Source organism: Phragmites australis, chromosome 8 (assembly GCF_958298935.1).
Source record: "Phragmites australis chromosome 8, lpPhrAust1.1, whole genome shotgun sequence".
In the NCBI taxonomy this organism is placed as follows: domain Eukaryota; kingdom Viridiplantae; phylum Streptophyta; class Magnoliopsida; order Poales; family Poaceae; genus Phragmites; species Phragmites australis.
Genome location: NC_084928.1, coordinates 34,815,639 through 34,837,366, shown reverse-complemented (window position 1 = coordinate 34,837,366; position 21,728 = coordinate 34,815,639). Strand labels below are relative to the sequence as shown.

General features: G+C 40.7%; 1 protein-coding gene across 1 annotated transcript; it reads right to left on the bottom strand.

The window, feature by feature from the left end:
* Positions 1 to 2: 2 nt before the first annotated feature.
* On the bottom strand, positions 3 to 1,566 carry LOC133927231 (uncharacterized). The gene is made up of 2 exons (XM_062373595.1): positions 969 to 1,566; positions 3 to 816 (listed from the first exon to the last, which is right to left on the bottom strand). The coding sequence occupies exons 1-2, from the start codon at positions 1,421 to 1,423 to the stop codon at positions 258 to 260; spliced, it is 1,014 nt and encodes a 337-aa protein (XP_062229579.1). The 5' UTR covers positions 1,424 to 1,566; the 3' UTR covers positions 3 to 257.
* Between the last annotated feature and the right edge of the window lie 20,162 nt (positions 1,567 to 21,728).

Here is a 21,728-nt window from a genome sequence, read left to right as displayed (position 1 = left end):
CGTTCTGCAAATTACATTTTGTTAGCTTATAAGTTTGCTCCGTATAATGTGCTGTTCAATCCTTTTTTTTAAATAAAAAATGTGTTCAATCTTCCATAATGAATGAAGCATTACAAAATATTGATCTCAACACATCGTCACGTGGCACCTAAACTAGAATGTGGCGATGGAATTACAAAGGCACGCCATGAATCGAGGATCGAAGAATTGGACGTCGTTGAGGGTCTCATCTCGATGACTTGATCCTGGCTGTTCACTTAATTGGCTTGGCTCCAGAACCTCTCCTTGGCCCAGGCAATCGCCTCGTCCACAGCCGCAGCGCCGACGCTGTCAATATCGCCGTCGTCCATCAGCAGTGGCGCCCGCTCCCTCACCTCCATTACCACCTCCTCCAGCCGCCGCGGCGTCCTCGCCAGTGGGTTGGTGAAGAGCGACGACGTGGTGGCTGACGGCGGCGAGCAGTAGTACCCGTAATCGTAGTCGGCGTTAGAGAAATCGGTGATGGTGGTCTCGGTCGCGGGCGACCGCGCCCTGCGTGTCCGCCGGAAGCTGGGCGCGTTGCTGTTGGTCTCCGGGTTTGACGTGAAGCAGCAGAAGCTACTGCACGCGCGGTGCTGCCGGTGGTGGTTCGCGACCGCCGAGCTGTCGGCGGCGCTGCTGTGGTTCGCTCTGCCGGCCTTGAAGTCGGCGCCGTAGTAGTAGCGAGCCGCCGGGTACGCGGCCGTCGAGCATGTGAAGCTGCTCTGGTACTCCCCTCTCGTGGACGCCGTCGACGGCGGCGACGAGTCGTACCGCCGCGAATGGATCGTCACCGGTCTGCCAAGAACGACACGAACATTTTTGCGTTAATGATCGATGCATAACATCTGTAATGCATGCCTGAGCATGACACGTTCTTCACGCGCTTCTCCATGCATGCATCTTGTAGTTCTAGCTAATTCGAGGCACGATTGTCAATGAACTTCTACCTGAGCCTGGATGTGAATGACGAGAGCGTGGCGTCGAAGTGGCCGCCGGAGGCCACCGGCCGGCAGAAGCCAGAGGGCAACTCCTCAGAGTTGACCGCCGACGAGGACTTCGACTTGGACCTCGACCGCGACCTCATGTGACGGGTGCCAAAGATATCGTCAAAGAAGCCCACCTCTGTGGGCACGGCCGGCGCCGGAGCCAGCTGGCCTCTGCCGTCGCCATACTGCCGGCGGCAGAAAGCATCGCCGTAGTTCGTGTACTGGTGGCCCGTCGGTGAGTGGTAGTCAGCCGCCTCGCCGTGGAAGTTGCGGAGGAGCACGGTGCGCGGCGGTCCGCCGAACACGTCCCGGAAATCGTCGGGGGCCAGGCTCTGGCTGCCGCCTCCGGCGTGCTGGTCCGGCGACCGCAGCCGCGGCAGCACCGAGCCCATCGTGCACCTCCACGACTCGTCCATGGATTGATCACACCTCTCTCCGGCCGGCCAATCACACGACAGCTAGGTGTATCAGTGTATGTCTCTGGCTTATGCGTGAGAGCTTTGTGCGTCTTGGCGCGTGAAGAGATGGGGATCTTTATACGAAGGCGATTGAGGCCAAGCAGGCCAGAACGTTTGATGATTTTGGATCGTTGGCTGCGCATATATATAGTACTAGCTTATTCTGCCTGCATCACTGTATGCAGGTACAGAAATAGTACGAACAAGTACTGGTTAGCTTAACTTCTGTCAAATTACATACATAGCATTTTGATCATCTGCAAGTGAACTTGCTGTAGAACATGGTTAAATGTAGTCAGTCAAACTTTGCAAGCCTGCATGATTAAGCACTCAACTCTCCAAATCATGTGTGGCAGCTGCTAATCCTACCACATGAAGAGCATTCTTATATATACCATGCATATATACAGGCTTAAAGTTACAACCATTGAATAGCTCTCAGGTAAAATTGACAGTTTTTAATTATTTATTTATTTGCTAGCTGTTGATGTAGTATGGGATAAGATACTTAGATGAATGATATTGCAAGAGGGTAGTAACCAATCAATTAATTGGTAATACTTTACTTGAGAGAAGGAGGCATGTGATAGGGGATGATTATGTTCTGCCACCCTCTTTGCAGACACAGCATCATGGTGGTTGATCCATGGGCTCACTCCAATCTCCTCGCTGTTCCCATATATACAAAAAAAAAATCACTTCATTTTCCATTTCAGAAACCAGACATCTCCTTTTGTTTTCCTTTTTCTTTTTAACTCTGGTGCTTTGCAGTGTTGCACACAAGACACAACTATATGACCACTAAGACTAGAAAACTGATCGAGATATCAAAAATTACCCATTTCGAAGCTCAAGAGTCCAGGACCAATCCAGTGCTCATGGAAAAGCTAACAGGGTACTCTTAGCATCACACACGCTGTCTGCCGGTTTTCAGCTGGTCAAGTTGAAACAAAAGCAGCAATTTGAGATACAACTCAGGAGCAGCTCATGATCGGGCTGCAAATCATGTGGAGTTTGCTTAAAGCTGTGAACTATGGTACTAAAGTGCATTGCAAGTTGTGACTGCATATGCCACTATCATGTATGCTTAACAACTCCAACAAAATCTTTGCCAGAATCACATGGATCTTTATTTTACTGTCCTGAGCAACATTCCCAGATCCACATCCAACTGTACCTCTCTGTATGATCTTTGGAGAACATAAAATACAGCAACTCAGCATCTGACTATCTGCATCAGATTTAAGCAAAGTAGAGCTATAAGTGTGTCAGCATATTTGCTACATAAAACGAAGTTGCTTCCTTCTCAGAAAACCATCTTTTTGATGCTGGACCCCTTCTGTTCTTCTGATGATCAGTCAGTCACAAACGCAGAGCATGCAGATCAGGTTTGTTTGTCCATTCATTGCCCATCATGGATCCAAAGTAAAATGTCGAGCTTGACTGCATGCGCATGTGTGCACTTTTTCAGAGTGAAAATTTGATGTTTTTACCTGAAGAAATTCCAGCACGAATAGTAAAGCCAATTCAATGGTATAGGCAGTAGCAGGGATTAAAATTTTACCAAAATTTCATGAAGTAGATGATGAAAGATGACCGAAATTTCGCGATATCGGTCTTTTCACGGGTGAACGAAAAAATTGTAAAAAGAAATTGAAATCCTGGGAAGTAGTACAAGCGGGAAAACTGCATTCGAAAAAAAATGGTTGGGTAAAATGCGTTGATCCTTTAAGATTCAGGTAGGTGGCAGCAAGAACAGTGGCGGCGCACCTCTGCCAGGCAGCTCTTGCAGGGCGTCAGAGGAAGCAGACAGGCGAAAGGATCCGAATGATTCAGTGTCCCACAAGACGCGAGAAAGCCATGCAAAGATGCAGCACGAAACGATCGGAGCGAGGCGTGATGTTGCGCATGATTCGTCGCTGTCCCCTGCGCCCGCGGCAAAAGCTCCCGGCGCGAACATTTTGCGAGCAAAGGAGGAGCAGCGCCGCAGCAGCTGGGGCTTTTTTCTCGAGCAATTCTGAAGATGCAAAACCTAATTATGAAAAGAAGCATAAAGAAGAAGAGCAGGAGAGCAATCTAAGCAAAGTGCCATGGTAAGCGCTGCAAAAAATTTCGCAAAAAAAAGTTCTGCAATTTGTGGGGGCTTCATGAAGTTAGTGGAGAGATAAATAAGTCAGTGCTGCAATATTTTATTTTAGATTTTAACAAAAGAAAAAAATAAGGAAGAAGAGAAACATTTAGCTGCATCACCAGGTGATACACTTAAGATGCTGCAGAGAGAATTAGAATATGACTTTCTAACTTGTCAGTAATCCATGGAGAACATATCGAACAAATCGGCATACTGATTATGCAGCTTTGAGACAAGCACATGTTAATGCATCACAAATTAGCAACACACAATAGTGGCTGAGGAATGGAACACCATGGTTTAGGCTTTTCATACCATTGCAAGCATACATGTGGGTCACCAACAATGTTCAGAGGGGAAACCAGACCAAGCAATGCAACAAATTGCAAAGCTTTCCAGGCTTTAAAAGAAGCAAGCTCAGCTTTACACACGTGTACATGAGACCAAATTACACCTTCTCTTTTATTTCTTTCTTTCTTTCTAAACACACTGACCAAGTGACCATAAACGAATAGGCAGCTCTGACAGAACAGCGAGTAACTAGAGGGGGAAAAAACTTTATGGTAGAGGCTGATCATACAGTTGGCAGTAACTGAACAATTCATGCAAGGCAATGTAAGGATATAAAACTATATGTGTACATGGCCATGTTAACTTCATCTTTCCTCCAATTTTGTGCATGCTTGTGTACTCTGACGCAATTTTGTTTGGTTCCCAATTGACAGTACAGAGTGAAGGTCCAAATGACAGTAGGAAGTGAAATATCCAAACGGCAGCTTTTGCCTTTAAGGCTTTTGTGTAAGATACTTTCGTTAAGTTCGTAGCTTTCACTTCTTTAATGGTGTATGTGCAAAGGTGAAACATAATTGTAAGACCTAGCCCATCTGAACTTTGTAAACTTCATGTATCGGCAAAATGAAATATGCGTCTTTAATCTTTCATAGACTAGGGTGACAACCATGTTCATTTCTTAATAAAAGAAGTTCTATTCACTCTTATCGTTGCATCAAGATCATACAAGCATGTACAAGTTCACTCCTAATTTCTGCATAGCTCGTATGCACACAGCTAAAAAATAAAGACAGAGGAAGCAAAGCGAGAATTAACAAACAATAACTAGGAAGAGTAAAAACTCCTGACCTAAGACGGAGCACCAATCCAAAGCCTAGATTGTCATCCAAACTGGTTGAAGATATCCCTAATAGCTCGCTCTAGAAGAGTGCACACCAATGCCACCATAATGCACTGAGCACTGCAGCATGTGCCATATATAGAGCTAACATGTACATGTATAAATAACTTGCAAAGGAGAGTTAGTTTTCCTCTTATTGAAAACAATATCTGTGACACCCCAACACCGTAAAAGCCTGAGATATTACCATAACTACTTCACAAACTTGTCGAAACTATAAAATTTTGATGGCACCTCCTCTAAAACATGATAAAGTGGAAGCAACAACATTTATCATGAAGGATGCATAAAGTAAAGCAGCACACTATCATAGAAGCATCCTAGCAATTTATCCGATATATTAAAACTTCAAACTTTAACTTATAACATGGCAAACAATAACTCAAGTTTAGCATACTAAGAAGAAGAGCAACTCCATCTAGTAAATTATTATTACAACACTACTATTTAATAATTAAGTGAACCTGATGTACAAGAAGTGTTGCTACTCCCATCCCTCCAAGCCAAGAAAAAATCAAGCACCTGGAAAGATTATAAATAGGGTGAGATAAAATCTCAGCAAGCAAATGGCTTTAATAAGCTATTTAAACTACCAGTTCATTAAACATCAGTTTAAAACATGGAGGTAAGCCATCATCTAAAACTTCAAGTTAAACGTCTGAATAGTATAATTTTATATCTTCATGTATGATAACTCCAATTTTTAAGTAATTGACATCAAGTAGCGTATAGAAATAAATAAGTAAATAGGCAAACCATGATATCTCCAAAATTCCACAGGCAAACCACATCTACTTATATGAAACTTCTTAACCTCAAATTCTACAATAAAAATAAAATTGCAATAAAAAAAGCTTCTAATGAGAACCACATATCACTTCTCTTAATACCTCAATGCATGAACCACCACTGCATATCCACAAGAGAAGCATCGCTTCTCATACATACTTCCAAGCAACATATATAACATCCTATGATAAAGTGCAATGCAATGCATATGCATGTCCACTGCCTTCACGCCCAACAAAGCATGAAGCTGCATCAGATTATGGCAATACCTGATGTTGTACCGGTATGGTCACGACAATAGGACGGCGACATAACATCGAATGTTGTGCAATACAAATGAATACATATTAATAAATACATAAACCACACTACCTCGTATCCTCCATCATCCACATATATCACAATATATCAATGCTTCATGAATATTAAAGGTATAGCGCAAAAATATCACATATGAAAGCAAGCAAATTGCTTTAACAAGCTATTCAATCTACAAGTTCTTTAAGCAATAATTTAAGCATGAGAGGTATTAAGACAGTAAATAAAGCAAATTGATAACAGGTTAATAGTCCAATTCCATAAACGTGAGCAATAAGATTTAAAATAATTGAACCTCATATAAGGAAAGTTCAACCACCATTGCATAAAACCATAGAGAAGCTTCACTCCCTTTATTCCAAACCATGCCAGCGTCCAACAACTGAGTGCCTGAAGTTTCATCTAGCCCTAAGTATGGTTTTGATAATTAATAACAATACATATGGATTGACAATTATGTTAAGAATTATTTGTAGTATGTTCCATAGGTGATGCATGATTGATAGAGAATGGATTCATTGAGGAATGCCATGAAGATCAAGAGAGATATGCATCAAGATGAATGAGCTTTAGATGACACTCATGTGATGAAGAAGAAGCTAGAGTGAAAGAGATCTCGAAGGTTGAGTATAGCCTCAATAAGATTGACAGTATGCATTAAGACTAAGTCACTTATAGAACTAAGTGACTAAAGGTATGACACTGTCAATAGAGTTTTGTGGATTAATCCATGTTCTTTGTGCTTGAGAGTGAGTTGAAGTCTGGTTCCATAAGAAGGCATGAGTTGAATTAAGATATTCAATATGCCAAGGTTGAAGAGAAAGATTAAGACAAGCTTAGTGGATAACTTGCATGCTTGATGCTTGTGGTTTATACCTAAATGGTGAACCAGGTGAAGATGATGAAAAGAGAGAAGCCTTCCATGCTTTGTGCATGGGAAGCAATCAAGTAAACTTTATCAAACTTTCAGAAGATCAAGTGAAGATCAAAATGAAGGTGAGGATGATCATCGCCATCAAGAGAAGAAGAGTTGACGACAAGTCTTGAAGAGCTATGAGAAGCGTCGGAGCTTGGATGATATTTTTGTCAAGTCCGACAAGATTGCTCAAGGAAAAGGTATAACTAGAATAGGTTTTCTAGTTTTACCGATCTCAAAGAGTTTGGTGGGAGACTGGGTTATAGGACCGATAGTCGTACTATCAAGAGGGGCTGTCGAAAGCGTTGCTCGATTGTTGTGTCAAGTGATGAAACCATGTGCTAAGTGTGGGATGGGTTTATGTTGAGAGTTCGCTTTAGGAGTCTAGGGTATCTAAAATGTGTTTTAGATCTAACCCTTTGTGTTGTCTGCCTTAGTGACGAAAATGTGGTTGTAGCCAAACCTTAGTGGTGTTTGGTATGTTCCATGTGGTTTCTTGTTTAATCTTGGGGGGTTAAGTTTTGTAAAATAGGTGGAAGTGTCCGAATCTTTTTCGAAATGTTCCTAGCTTTGGTCCAATATGTTTAAAATCATGAATTCAGTAGGGATATGTATCCCTCTAAATAAGCTTTCCGTAGAGTCCAAAATCAAACTTCGGAATCAAAAGTTATCACCATTTTCAGAGTGTCAGCTATGCTGAAATTGGAAGTTCCGATCAAAACTTCCAAGGATCGGAAGTTCCGATGGGTAGATTGGAAGTTCCAATCTGTCAGGACATCTGATGTTTAGAAGAATCGGGGTTCTCAGTTTGGAGTTACTTTTAATTAGAAGTTCTGATGTGTGGTTTTTTCCAGGTCTAAGAGTGAGTTTCGCCCGAATTCGACAGTCAGGATACATGAGATCAGAAGTTCCGATGGGGGATCAAAAGTTCCGATATGTTCAGTTTGAGTCCAATGGCTAGTTTTTTAGAGTGGGGTATTTATACCTCTTAGCCTCCTTGAGTGGGGTTGGTTGCTTGGCTCCATTTGTGGTGCTTGTGAGAGATGTTAGAACTTGATGTTCCACCTTTAAGTGCTCCCTCCCCTCTCTATCAAAATTGTGTGAGATTCAAGCTTTTGTGGCTTAGTGAGGATAGAGTGAGGTGTATGGAGCTTGGGTTGCTCGCACGTGTTGCATTAGTTACGTGTGTTTGAGCACTTGGCGTTGATCGTGCGCGAGTTTTGGAGTTTGTTCCTATTGGAGACCACCGTCTCCTAGACGGCTCGGTGGTGGATTAACAGTGATCTCCTCAAGTGAAGATTGTGAGGAGGCCCGGAAGTAGGTGTAGAACTCATCATCGTCGGAGTGGGGGGAAGAGTTGGCCATAGTGGAGGTGGGGAGTGCATGTGTGAAACCTCGTGAGGAAAAGGGTTAAAAGAGATCCGGCTCAAGTTTGACCAAGCTTCCTCAACGGAGATGTAGGATATTGTTGGATATCCGAACTTCAGTAACAAATCATTTATCTTTGTCCTTTCTTACTCTTGTGCATTACTTTGATATACATACTTGTATGCTTATTTGTATGTGCATTGAGTTAATTTCGTGATATTCAAATCTATTATTTTGAACTGATCAAAAGTCCTGATGAACAATATCAGAACATCTAATGAATAGTAATTTTAGAACATCTTATTAGAGTTTTTTTACATATCTTGCTAGATATCTTTGTCACCCTAGGACTGTAACTTTCACACTTATTTAGAGTGATTGTGGACTAGTTGAGCCTAGCATATTTAGGATTTCAATTGTGTTAAATCCATTAGTTTTATTTTTGCTGTAAGTTTAGGCTAAATAGTAAAATGGGTCAACATTCTGTAAAAAAGCCTATTCACCCCTCTTCTAGGTGATTCAATTCAATTATTTCAAAAGGAATCATTTCAAATGCATTTACAATTCAAATCATTCAATTTGAATTGTTACAAATCCAGTTTACAAATTCAAATTCTCTCTCTCCCAAGATCTTTCTTCTCTCTGACTCTCATCTCACTGCTCTGTCTCTCTCTATGTTCATCTGCACCGACTACGTTCATCCTGGCCATCCGTTGATCTTTTCACCACAACAACAAACCCTCCCTTCTCCTCTCCCTCTGATCTTTCACCGGATGGCAGAAGCCATTTTGCTTTCTCCTCCATTCTTCCTTCACTAGCAAGCCACCTCCACAGCATACACTACACATACACACAAGCATCCATAGCATAGGCACAAACACACATCAGCAACAACGGGCCATCTTTTGCTCACCATCATTCCACGTTGGCACTGTGCGCGTGTCTCCGTGCACTGTCCCAAGCCAGCCTCCATCATGCTGCGTCACACTAGTATATGCTTCACCGCGCTATCAAGCCTCGAGCAGCCATCCCGAGACCGTAGCTCCCATTGCACCGCCAGCCACTTGAACGAGGCCACGCCGTCCCACACGCGCCACCACCCAATCACGCTCCATCGTGTCATGTCACCGACCGCTCGGCTGCGATGCACCAGTGCGCGTCGCGTTGCCTCCTACTACACTGACTCGGCTCTTCTCTCCGTCGTTGCTCGATTATTGTGTCAAATGCTCAAACTATGTGCTAAGTGTAGAATGGGTTTGTGTTGAGAGTTCACTTTAGGAGTCTAAGATATCTAAAATGTGTTTTAGATCTAACCCTTTGTGTTGTCGGTCTTAGTGGCGAAAAGTGGTTATAGCCATGTCTTAGTGGTGTTTGGCATGTTCTATTTGGTTCTTTGTTTAATCTTGGGGGATTAAGTTTTGAAAAATGGGTGAAAGTGTCCAAATCTTATTCGATGTGTTTTTAGCTTTGATCCAATGTGTGAGTCCAAAATCATTGAAATTGGACTTCGGGATTAAAAGTTATCGCCATTTTTAGAGTGTCAGTTGTGCTGAAATAGGAAGTTCTAATGATCGGAAGTTCCGATGGGTAGATCAAAAGTTCCGATTTGTCAGAACATCTGATGTTCAAAAGAATCAGGGTTCTCGGTTTGGAGTTAGTTTTTAGTCAAAAGTTTCGATCTGGGGATTGGAAGTTTTTATGTGTGGTTTTTACTAGGTCCGAGAGTGAATTTCGCCTGGTTTCGAACGTTGGGATACATGGGATCAGAAGTCCCGATTGGAGGATTGCAAGTTCCAATATGTTCAGTTTGAGTCCAACAGCTAATTTTTTAGAGTGGGGTATTTATACCCCTTGGTCTTCTTGAGTGGGGCCGGTTGCTTGGTTGCCTTTGTGGTGCTTGTGAGAGGTCTTTGAACTTAGTGTTCCATCTTTGAGTGCTCCTCTCCCCTCTCCATCAAAATTTTATAAGATTCAAGCCTTTGTGGCTTAGTGAGAATAGAGTGAGGTGTGTGGAGCTTGGGTTGCTTGCACATGTCGTATTAGTTGCGTGTGTTTGAACACTTGGTATTGATCGTGCATGATTTCAGGTGTTTGTTACTCTTAGAGACCACCGTCTCGTAGATGGCTCAGTGGTGGATTGCTAGCGATCTCCTCAAGTGAAGATTGTGATGAGTTCCGAAAGTGGTTGAGGAACTCACCATCTCTGGAGTGGAGGAAGAGTTAGCTATAGTAGAGGTGAGGAGTGCATGTGTCCATTCTCGTGAGGAAAAGGGTTAAAAGAGACCCAGATCAAGTGTGATCAAGCTTTCTCAACGGAGACATAGGATATCGGTGGATATCCGAACTTCGCTAACAAATTATTTGTCTCCGTACTTTCTTACTCTTGTGCATTACTTTGATATCCATGATTGTATGCTTATTTGTATGTGTATTGAGTTAATTCGGTGATATTCAAATCTGTCATTTTGAACTGATTGGAAATTCCAATTTACAGTATCGGAACATCTGATATATAGGAAAATCATAACTTTCAATGAACAGTATCGGAACTTCCGATGAAAAGTAATTTTTAGAACTTCTTATTAGAGTTTTGTTGCATATCTTGCTAGATATCTTTGTCACCCTAGGACTATAACCTTCACACTTATTTAGAGTGATTGTGCACTAGTTGAGACTAGCATATTTGGGATTTTCAATTGTGAAAAATCTGTTAGTTTTATTTTTGCTGTAAGTTTAGGCCAAATAGTAAAAGGGATCAAATTTTGTAAAAATACATATTCACCCCTCCTCTAGGCGACATCATTGTCCTTTCAGTTCCTCAATTCCAACAATATCCATGATTGCTTATGTAATGCAAATGACATGTCCATTGTCTTCATACCCAACAAAGTATGAAGTTGCATCGTATTACGATAAAATACGATGTTATACCGGTATTGTCACAACCATAGGTTCGCGACATCACTTCAAGTGCAAATGCAATGATGCAATAATAATAAACACCTCATAGAACATGATCGCAACATATTATATCACATATGATATTCTTCATGGGTGATAACATAAAGCCACACATAGAGGGTACTTCAATGAAAGAAAGAATTTTATTTCAATACTTGAATTAAATAGAACTTCATTTTAATGGATCGTGTTGAGTTGGTTAAGGTGCTGAAATTAAAGTGGAGATAGAATAAATAACAAGTTAAAGCATGTAGCAAAACCACCGCTAGGTTTACTTGCCTCCAAATCAAGCGACGGAGGAGATGTCATCCGAAGCACCACCACCTATTAACACATCATATACTCAGCATACATACTCATATGAACATATAAACAGTATGTAAATCATTCCTACACCCCCGAACCGTCTCCCGTATAAAAACAACAAAAAAATGCATTCGTTCAACTACCGCAATATTGCTTGTCTTTTTCGTATATTTTTTTCTATAACAGCTATGAGCAAATATGTACATTTTCTAAATCTACAGAAAAACATCTACAACTTTTGTGGAAAATCCATAATATTATTTGGACTATAAGATTGCCTCATTCGCCGTTGAAAACAGATAGAATCTGTTAGCATGCTTATCTTTTCTGCATACATTAAACTACACATACAAAAAACACCAAAATTCACCATCAGCTAGAACTTTTCATAACCTACAACTTTGTAGTTGTAACTTGTTAGGTTTGAGGTCATTAAAATGCCCTAATTCATATATGCACCTCGATTGAACTTTTAACAGACAAAACTGATAGTCCATTTTGAACAGTGAATCTGGAATTCTAATTATCCAATGAATGCGTACTTTACAAATACGGAAATATTATGGAAAGTAATACAACTTTGTCTATATGTGGATGAACTGATTCTGCCATTTAACCCCTCGAAAAATAGTTCAATCTATTACTGTCCAGATTTCGTCAAGAAAAAAAAACAACTTACTTTGAAAGTTGATGTCTCCCAAACCGTCCAACAAATTGTCACAAAAATTGGCTAGCAACTAGAGGCCACTGTTATCCACAACTTTCTAAAAGACACCATGATTTTATCACGCCTCTAAAGTGCCCTAATCTGCCATCGAACCGGGACTACCCAATCTGTGTTTTCAGCAACATGAGCAGCGACGGAAACAACAGATTGATGTCCTAATCCTTCACTTCCCCAAGCTAAACCTCATCTAAAACCATAAATAAACAGGGGAACTCAAACAAGGGCATCTCACCTTGATTTTTCCCAACCTAGGCCTAGGAATCCACCTCCTTTCTTCTCTCCCTACCCTCTCCTTCTCAGGGGGAAGGGGGAGCAGCAGCAACCACAGGTAGTAGCAGGTAGCAGCAAGAGGAGGGCCACGGGCAATAGCAGCAAGGGGATAAGGAGGTAGGGTGTGTGTGTGGTCGGTTGGGCCTTTTGGGTCGGCCCAGTTGGCCCACAAATCCTATTTTTAGTATTACAATATTATTTCCGCATAATCATAGTGACCAAACAAAAAGCTATCATCACTACCATTATTTTAGTTTTCCATTGTTTACTAAGACCACGGAGCTAGTTTCTAAATATATTTGAAACACTATATGATGGGTAAAAGTTTGAAGCCACTTGAATGATAAACTATACAGGTCTCACAAAACGACACTAAAAAATATGCTTAATTGTTTCATTTTCATGATAAAAACAACAATTTTAATTACTTTGATATTGTCTTTTGACTAGATTATCTTTTGTTAGTAGTAAACCTTTTTTGAATGTACCATAGAAAAACTTTGATTTTTAAAGGAACTTTTAGTTTTCATAGTTGCATGTAAAAGAGCCTGATATAGTGAATTGACAGATAATTTTCTAGATTTATTCAATTTCTAGCAAAATTTGTCAGGATCTTGTGTTAGAGTGATGTTGATAAGGCGAGATAGCAAGTCATTGTATGCTATCAATTTTGGGCCAATTAGATCCCGCTGGAATGAGATATTCAGTGGATAAGACCGTAACACCTTGACAATTGTATCTTGTTTGTTTTGAACTATATTATAAAATCATGGATATTGGTCGCTCAAAGATGAATTTCCCAACCAGATATCTCCCCATAATCTAATTTTAGAGCCATCTTTGATGTTGAAGGTACTGAAACGAAGCAAATATTGCTTCACCTTCATCAATCCTGCCTAAATATGAGAGTCACCTGGTTTCCGATTGATTTGTGAGAGGGGTTTTGATCCTTAATATTTTTTTCATAAGAGGTTCGGCCATATCCTTTCTTCGATCAATAATTTATAAAGTCATTTAACACAGTAGAGAGTTATTTTGGATATTGATGTCTTCTATTCATACAGCCCCTGATCTTTAGGTTGGCACATGATACTCCATTTCGCCAAACAATACTTCTTTAGTTGATTGTCACTTTGCCAGTAGTATATAGAACGAAAGTAGTCCAATCTTTTAAGTACCCTTCATAGAATCTGAAAGAAAGATATCAAGTATGTCAGGTGGCTACTAAGAATTGAATTGAGAAGGACAAGCGTACTACCTGCAAATAGATACTTGCCTATCTAATTACTCAGTCTCTTTTTTGAAACATTCTTCTACTCCTTGAGATCCATGTTCATATCCCTGATCTTATGTTTACATGTGTTGTTGTGATGCTTTGTGGCCATGATCATATACAAGCAGGCCTTTATCAGAAAATTACCATAACAGATAATGATAAAAACATCAGCTGGGTAAGAAAAAATCGGGTGCATTTCTAATGACATGACAACTAGCCCTGAGTTTTTGAGTTAAGTCGAGATAACATCTTATTAATGAGAGATAGATCTTAAATTTAATTTAGTTATATGCTAAGACTCACTCATATGGTTGTGTGTAGGTATGCGTGAGGTGTGTGTGAGTGCGTATGGACGTTTGGCTTGTACTTTAGAGAGATGCGAAGAATGGAGTGGCCTATAGTTTAGTTGGGCCATAACCCTTGGATCGTCATGGTCATGTTGTCTATTTATTTATTGGGTTAATTCCTCTAGAAAAAATCTATTGGGCTAAGTTTCCTCAAAACAAAAGGTGGGCATCAAAATTAGGCCCAATACTGTAAAAGCCCACTTATAATTCTGAGCCTGAGATGAAAGCGGTGAAGCGGATGTCATGCGGGCTTTTGATGAGCCCTTAATTTTACATAAAACATAAATCTAACATATGAAGTCTAATTTTTGTGTACTAGTTCGTTTGTTTAATTCTTTTGAATGAACATAGCTTTATCACCCGATATCTGTTTTTTTATTCTATTTGCACCGTTGAGTTCTTTATAGTAAACCTAACAAAATAAGATACATATTGCATACCTTTCAAAGAAATTTTGTGTATACACTAAAAATAGATTCTGTCGATTGATCGATCCAACCGTCAGCGCTCGATTGAACGGTCTATATTCGTGAGACATGCCTGTATAAATAAATTTATTTTCACAGCAAGCAAATATTCCATGGCTATAGAACAGCATGCCAACTTGCCAAGAGATCGACATGTCTGAACAAGCTGGCCATGGATGGGGTAGCTAGGGATCATTGCATCTGTACAGGAACACACAGCCTTGACTGGTCCAGGTCAATAAACGCACACCTGAATCCGAAGGGAATCTTTGGCTCAACCTGACGAACAGGTAGCAGCAGCTGCCACTAGCTACTCGACCACTTCTGCTGTTCTGCAGTTGAGCTCGCATGGGCATGGGCGCCTGCGCACGACTCAGCATCGGCATGCATGCACCCCACTGACCATCACCGCTCCCAGACATGTCGTCCATGCCCGGCAAAGTAAAATTTTTAGATGTCGCTGAACGAATCTCAGAGCAGATCCAACAGCACGTAGCATAAGAGACATCCCAGGGAAAAAAAACCGCGCTCGTCCGTGCCCTGCCTGCACGCTTTCTGCTGCCTCCGCACCCTACCTGGCGATCTCGCGAATGCATCTCCTTAATGGAACGACAATTTCAGTTGCACTGTTGCCACACATGTGCGCATGGCACTGCAGAGTGCAGACTGAGCTCGAGCTGACGGTCAGAGCTCGGAGCATCGCTTGCCGAAGATGAACAGTCCAAAGACCACCTCCCCGGTCCAGCATGCATGCTGTTGGAAAATAAGCCACTTTAGGGTTAATTTAATCTATTAATAATTTATGAGTAGAAACTAATAAACTAATATATTCATATCATCAAAGTATAATTTAGATATGTGTAAGATATCATTACAAATGACTAAATCTACTATATTCAAAATTAAGAATCACAGGAATAAAGTACGAGTAGTATGGTGTTTACGTACTGGTCCTGAGCTGTTGTAACACTTTGATTTTTAGATTGCAAATTTTTAATTTTTTTCAAGATTATTGAATAGCTATACCAGTAGAATAGATTTACAACCTATTTTCTTAATCAATCAATCAATATATGTTATTATTTTGTATACACTGCATGCTGAGTTTTGTTAGGATTCAGGTAAATGCATTAGAGTTCTTTTTTCTTTCGGTCTCTTTGGTTTTTTAAGTGAAAAAGGTTTCGAAAGGTTTTTGTAAAACTCAATAGTGAATAAATTAAGGATCTTAATGGTTACAATTCAAAAATTTTGAATTCATCATCTATTCAATTATTAATTATATATAATTCTTCTCTAGTTCAATTCAATTCTTTTTGCAAAAATTTCTTTTCTAAAACGCTAGATATACCTAAAGTGTCATTAGGCTCAATCTTACTCAAGTTCAAACACTTGGCGAAGTCTTCTGAAAGGTCCAACAAAAAGGATCCATGAAATCTGTAAATATTCACGAAGTCTTAGACAACCTCTTGTTCACATACAATTTCGTAGTTCAAGACAGCTTTAAATATAAATCTTGACAATACAAAAGTTGTAGGTCTCGTCGAGAACTTCGATTTGAACCTATGGAAGTCCCCTTTTGGATAATAAAGCTAGGAGTTTTGGTCTCCGAAATTAGTGCTTCACAGATAAGTCCAAGTTCAAACAGTTTATCTTGTGATGCATTTTTTAAATCAAGATAGTGTTTTTAGAAGTTCCAATGAATATCAAAGCTGTAGATCTTTTCGAGTACTAAAAGATAGAGTCTAGAAATATACAAACGGTGGAGATATAATCATCGGAATAAAGGGCTGCGAAAAAAAACCATAACCGACTCAAACTCGAACCTGAGTTGTGTCCAGCTTGGACTCCACCTCAATCAGCAGCCCTTAGCCCTATAAATAGGGGTTGAACACCCTCTCCTACCCCTATTCCACAGCCACACCCCCAAGCCCTAGCCGCCGCTGCTGCCCTGCCCGTACGCCGCCGTTCGTCGGTGCTGCTGCCGCCACCACTTGTGATGTGTTATGTCATCGTCTCCGTGAATCATCCTTCCTCGACTGTCAAAGCAAGGTGAGGGCCCCTCCTTATCCTCCCTTACTCATGTTTTACCATCATACTAAGTCTCTAGCCAAGCTCTAACCCCGTGTAAAGCACGATCTACGCCGCCACGGCCGTCACCGTCGTGGACAGCCGCGCCATCGCCGATTGGCATCAACGTTCCCGATCGACCATAGGTCTAATCACCATACCCTTTGTCCATCTCATGCCCCAAGATGTTTATTACATCCTCACCAACCATATCAGCTATTAGAGCATCGATGCCCCCGAGAACACAGTCATCGTGCCTGCTGCCCCAGTCTAGATGTGTTTTGCATGTGCACCAGATTTGCATTCGTGTTTCCGTTAATCCAGAAGTCATATGGTTGTGCCATCAGTGTCACGGCGTGTCCCATGGAGTCTTCTACATTACCCTAGGAGTCCTTCACCATTTGAGGAGTGACATGATGGAAACGTGGTTGCCTACCGTGGCATGTTGTAGCCATCACCCATCTTATCTCTGCTAATTGTTCTTCCTCTCAGAGGATGATCTGCCCAAACCCGTGCTACAACATTGTTTTCCCAGGAAATATGAACGTCAATGTTCATATGGTTCCTCAAAATTCATAGCCAATAAACGGAAACGCTTAGTCATCGTTGTTTTGCTGCTACCTCGGACGACCCCTTCCAAAACAGACTATGCCTTTGAGTTAGCCTTTCCGCGTTTTACACCATGCCTCCCTCATTTCGCTAAAATAACACCGAAACCCAATGTCGATGTTAGTGGCCACGTGCCCGATCGCTGTCTTCAACGAAACCTGAGTCGCCGCCGCTATGCAGGCTTACCTATAGTATCCTTAACCTAGAAGCGCAACCTCCGGCCATTTGATCATGGGTGGTCGAGACTAGACCTCGGCATACATCTTCTTTAATCCAAGTCGATGCTTGCATAGCATGCAAAGTGTAGTCAGTACTATACTTCTTGAACCTTGCATAATAACGTTGTCAAGCCTGACACAATGATTGAACAATAAAGTCTTTTCTCATAGGAAAATAACTCCAGTAAATCAGTCTTTCCCTTTCAGCCTAATCCATCTTTCGAAAGCCCGTACTCTTTCACCTTAACTCCGAGTTAGATGATTCTTGCATCTAAATGTTTCTAAAATCATACCTATCAAACCATAGTGTTTTAAAGTGTTTTGATGATATTTGGTATGTTGGTCTTAGTGTTTGCTTTGTGTTGTTTGTCGGTAGTTCCCGTGACTAGTCGATAGCGTTCTGGAACAGTTCAAGGGACTTCAAGACTAAGGTTTCATCAACAGTGAGCAGCGTTGGGTAAAAGACAAGTGTACTTCTTGATCATCTTGAACATATATTTTTAAATATTTTTTTTTACAAGTTGCATACAATGTCAATTTGATAGGTAGTCACCTATATTAGGGTTTACCTAGTTTTTCCTTTACATTCCTTGAAGCCTAAGTGATATGTATATGAGTCTTTTGGATAGAATTGCTTAGCCTTGTTGCTAGGATTTTGGGAAGTGTTTTATACATGATTAAAGAACATATGCAACTTTAATAATGAACATGAGGTAGAAACATGAAACCTTAGGCTTTGAGCATAGTGGTGTTCTGATAGTTATCATGGTTATATTGTTGGTTTAGTATTTGCTCTAGTAATCTGAGTAAGGACCATTTCATGGAGCGACAACCCAAGAAGTATCGTACCAATCACGAGACTGATATGGTAAGGCCTGACATACTAGTTAGAGCTATATCTAGTGTGTGTCGGATCAGCACAAAAGGGGGCTTCTGGTTTGAAAGAAAATTCTTTAGTCCCTAGCTGTGAAACCTAGTGCGCAGATGCATACTAGATTAGACTCTATTTAGTGGTAAATATCATACAGTGATTTCATGGTAACACACCACTGGTATGTGTTAAGTGTCTTGCAAACACAACAATATAGAATTCACTGACTCATGGGGAAAGCTAGACAACGTCTGCAGAGTATAAAATCTGATATATCAGCCATACTCACGGTCATGAGAGACTTAGATCCTCACATGATTAGTTGGTTTGAGTTATGGTTTTGGATATGGCTATGGATACGGTCTGGTGATATGAGATGGTTATTATTTGCATGGTGAGTAGCCTTAAGTGATAGTTATTGGGTCGTTTAGGTTACACTTACTTAACAATTTCTTAATGCTTTTTAATTACATTACTATTTACTTTACTCATATTTACACAAATATATCATGTGTTAGCTTATCCTTGATATAAGCATGTATATCATTATTCTATTATACATTTGTTGAGCGCGTCATATGCACACACTTGCTATTTTCCCTATTCCATGTGACATGTGTGGTGCTGCTCAGTGAGTGGGGATATTGAAGACCATCAAGATGAGCTTGTGACGTTCTAAGCGTGTTTCTCCCAGTCGGTTGCCTGCGGTATTGTTGGCACCAGTCCTTCTGTTCCGCTGCAGATATCTACATAAAAGATTATATATATCAATTGTTGTAAGAGTTAACGTTTATTCTATAAAAGTATTACTTTTGTTACTTCACCTATGACGTCTTTATGTGTATTGAACATCTTGGGTACACATAAGCTGTATCTGGTTTTATCCGTTAAAACCAGGTGTGACAGCTGTGAAGACTGCTGAGGACGCGGGTTACACCGTGTAGACAGCACGATCGATCATGCTGACAACGCATTAGATTTGTTGACGACAGAAGGCACCCAAGCGACCAGGAAGACGAACCGGGATGAAGAACTTGAGCCGTCGCACAGAGCGCTTCCCAAAAACCTTATTCGCCCTCCCCTGGTGCAGGATTTCAAGAGTGACATTTTCGAAGAACTGCTCTCCCGCTTGTCTATGCACACCGACACCGGGATGGAATAGACTACAACGGCAGTGCGACAGAGAGAGAAAGAGGCAAAAAAAACCTAACTTTTATATAGACTCACGTAATGAGAGTGTTCTCAATTTAAGGGCTACTCTCAATTAGCTGTTTATATAATTCACACAATCAGGTGGGGTCCTTGGATATATAGAGAGAACATCTCCCCTCACCTCCACCTCCATTAGCAATACGGTACTAATAGAGTGTGGACCTCATCATGGGTCACCTCTTCACAATATAGGCATTTGAGATTTATTGAGATTTATTAAAATTATATGGGCCCCTATAATTCTAACAATCATCCACCAAATCTGAAAGTTCCACAGAGATTTGTCTAATCCCCTCGGTTGTTTTATATACCAGCATTTTAGTGAAGACTGTTAAGTTGAACATCCACCTGGAGCTTCAAGTTACACTCATCCACAACTTGGACAATGGACTATGCCTTGAATTGCAAGTTGTGTATGAATAAGTTTCACTTAAAGTCATAATTGATACTTGACTGCTTATAGTCTATCCCGTGGGAGGAGCATATAAGTCGTACTCCTTGGTCTCTTCATTAGTTTATTAGAGATCACCCAAGTCTCATAAATTGCGACTAACAGTCAGGCTCATATAGGTGTGTTCTTTTAAGAATGCCATGTAGGTTAGTATCTTTGCTATTTAAAGCCAACAGAACACATTAAGGCAATAGCCAACCTGCATTACAGATCTTTGAGAGTATTGCATCTTTACTCGAGTGGGTCAAAAACAAATGTACTCCTCTAGTTAGACCAATAGCTTGTTCTTTCTAGGTCCTAATTTATAGGATCTCCGATCATATAGGTTGGGTTACCACTATGGCATAACTCACATGGGTCTCAAACCCATCTCCTTTGATGCATTATCTGTCGCATTCCGTGATAATCCATTTATAAAGGGACTACCAGGTTCTTAGCTGTTTGGATATAATCCAAAGTTATCACTTTGAAGTTTCTCAATTTTCTGACAGATTTCAATCGTCTCTTTACGTGTCTTATGGACTTGTCATTATCCTTAGAACTATTTATTTTGATAATAATCGTCTGATTATCACAGTTCATAAAAATAGTCGGTATCAGTTTCTCAACCACAAGCAAGTCCATCAACAATTCACGCAGCCATTCTGCCTCAACAGTGGTTGTATCTAACGTAGTGAGTTCTGCTTCCACAATTGATCTCGTCAAGATGGTCTGTTTGCAAGACCTCCATGAGACAGTAGCACCACCTAGAGTGAATATATATCCACTTATGGCATAAATTTCATCAGCATCAGATATCCAGTTTGAATCACTATAACCCTCTAGTACCGATGGGTACCCAGAATAGTGAAGACCATAACTTATAGTACCAAACAAATAATGCATGATTCGCTCAAGCGCACACCAATGTTCATCGCCCAGGTTAGAAGTAAACCGGCTCAATTTGCTCATAATAAATGAGATGTCAGGCCTCGTAGCATCAGCTAAGTACATGAGTGATCCAACAATCTGAGAATATCTCAGTTGGTCGCTGCCACTTTTCTTATTCTTTCGAAGTATCACACTGGGATCATAAGACGTTGGAGAATGCTTGCTATCCTGGTAGCCAAAGAGTCTTAAGACCTTTTCGACATAATAAGATTAAGTAAGAGTAATCTCATTCTCTCCTTTGATTAACTTGATATTTAAGATTATATCAGCCTCACCCAGATCTTTCACATCAACACTTTGAGATAAGAAAGACTGACCTCATTAACCACATCAACGTTTGTCCCAAATATCAGTATGTCATCAACATACAAACACAATATAACTCCATTACGCCCACCATGGCGATAGTACACATATTTATCTGACTCGTTGACCCAAAAACCTGCATATATTAAAGTTTTGTCGAACTTCTCATGCCATTTCTTAGGAGTTTGTTTAAGATCATACAAAGACTTCAACAACTTACACACCATGCCTTCTTGACCTTTTACTACAAACCCATTAGGTTGTTCCATATAAATTTTCTCATCTAACTCTCCATTAAGGAAAGTTGTCTTAACGTCCATCTAATGAACGATAAGACCATGTGAGATAGCCAATAAAAGTAGCACTCGGATAATAGTCAATCTCGCAATAAGTTAATAAGTGTCAAAGAAGTCTTCGTCTTCCTTTTGGGTATAACACTTGGCCATAAGACGAGCCTTGTACTTTACAATAGTACCGTTGCGCCTAAGCTTTTTCTTGAACATCCACTTGTAACCCACAGGTTTGCAACCA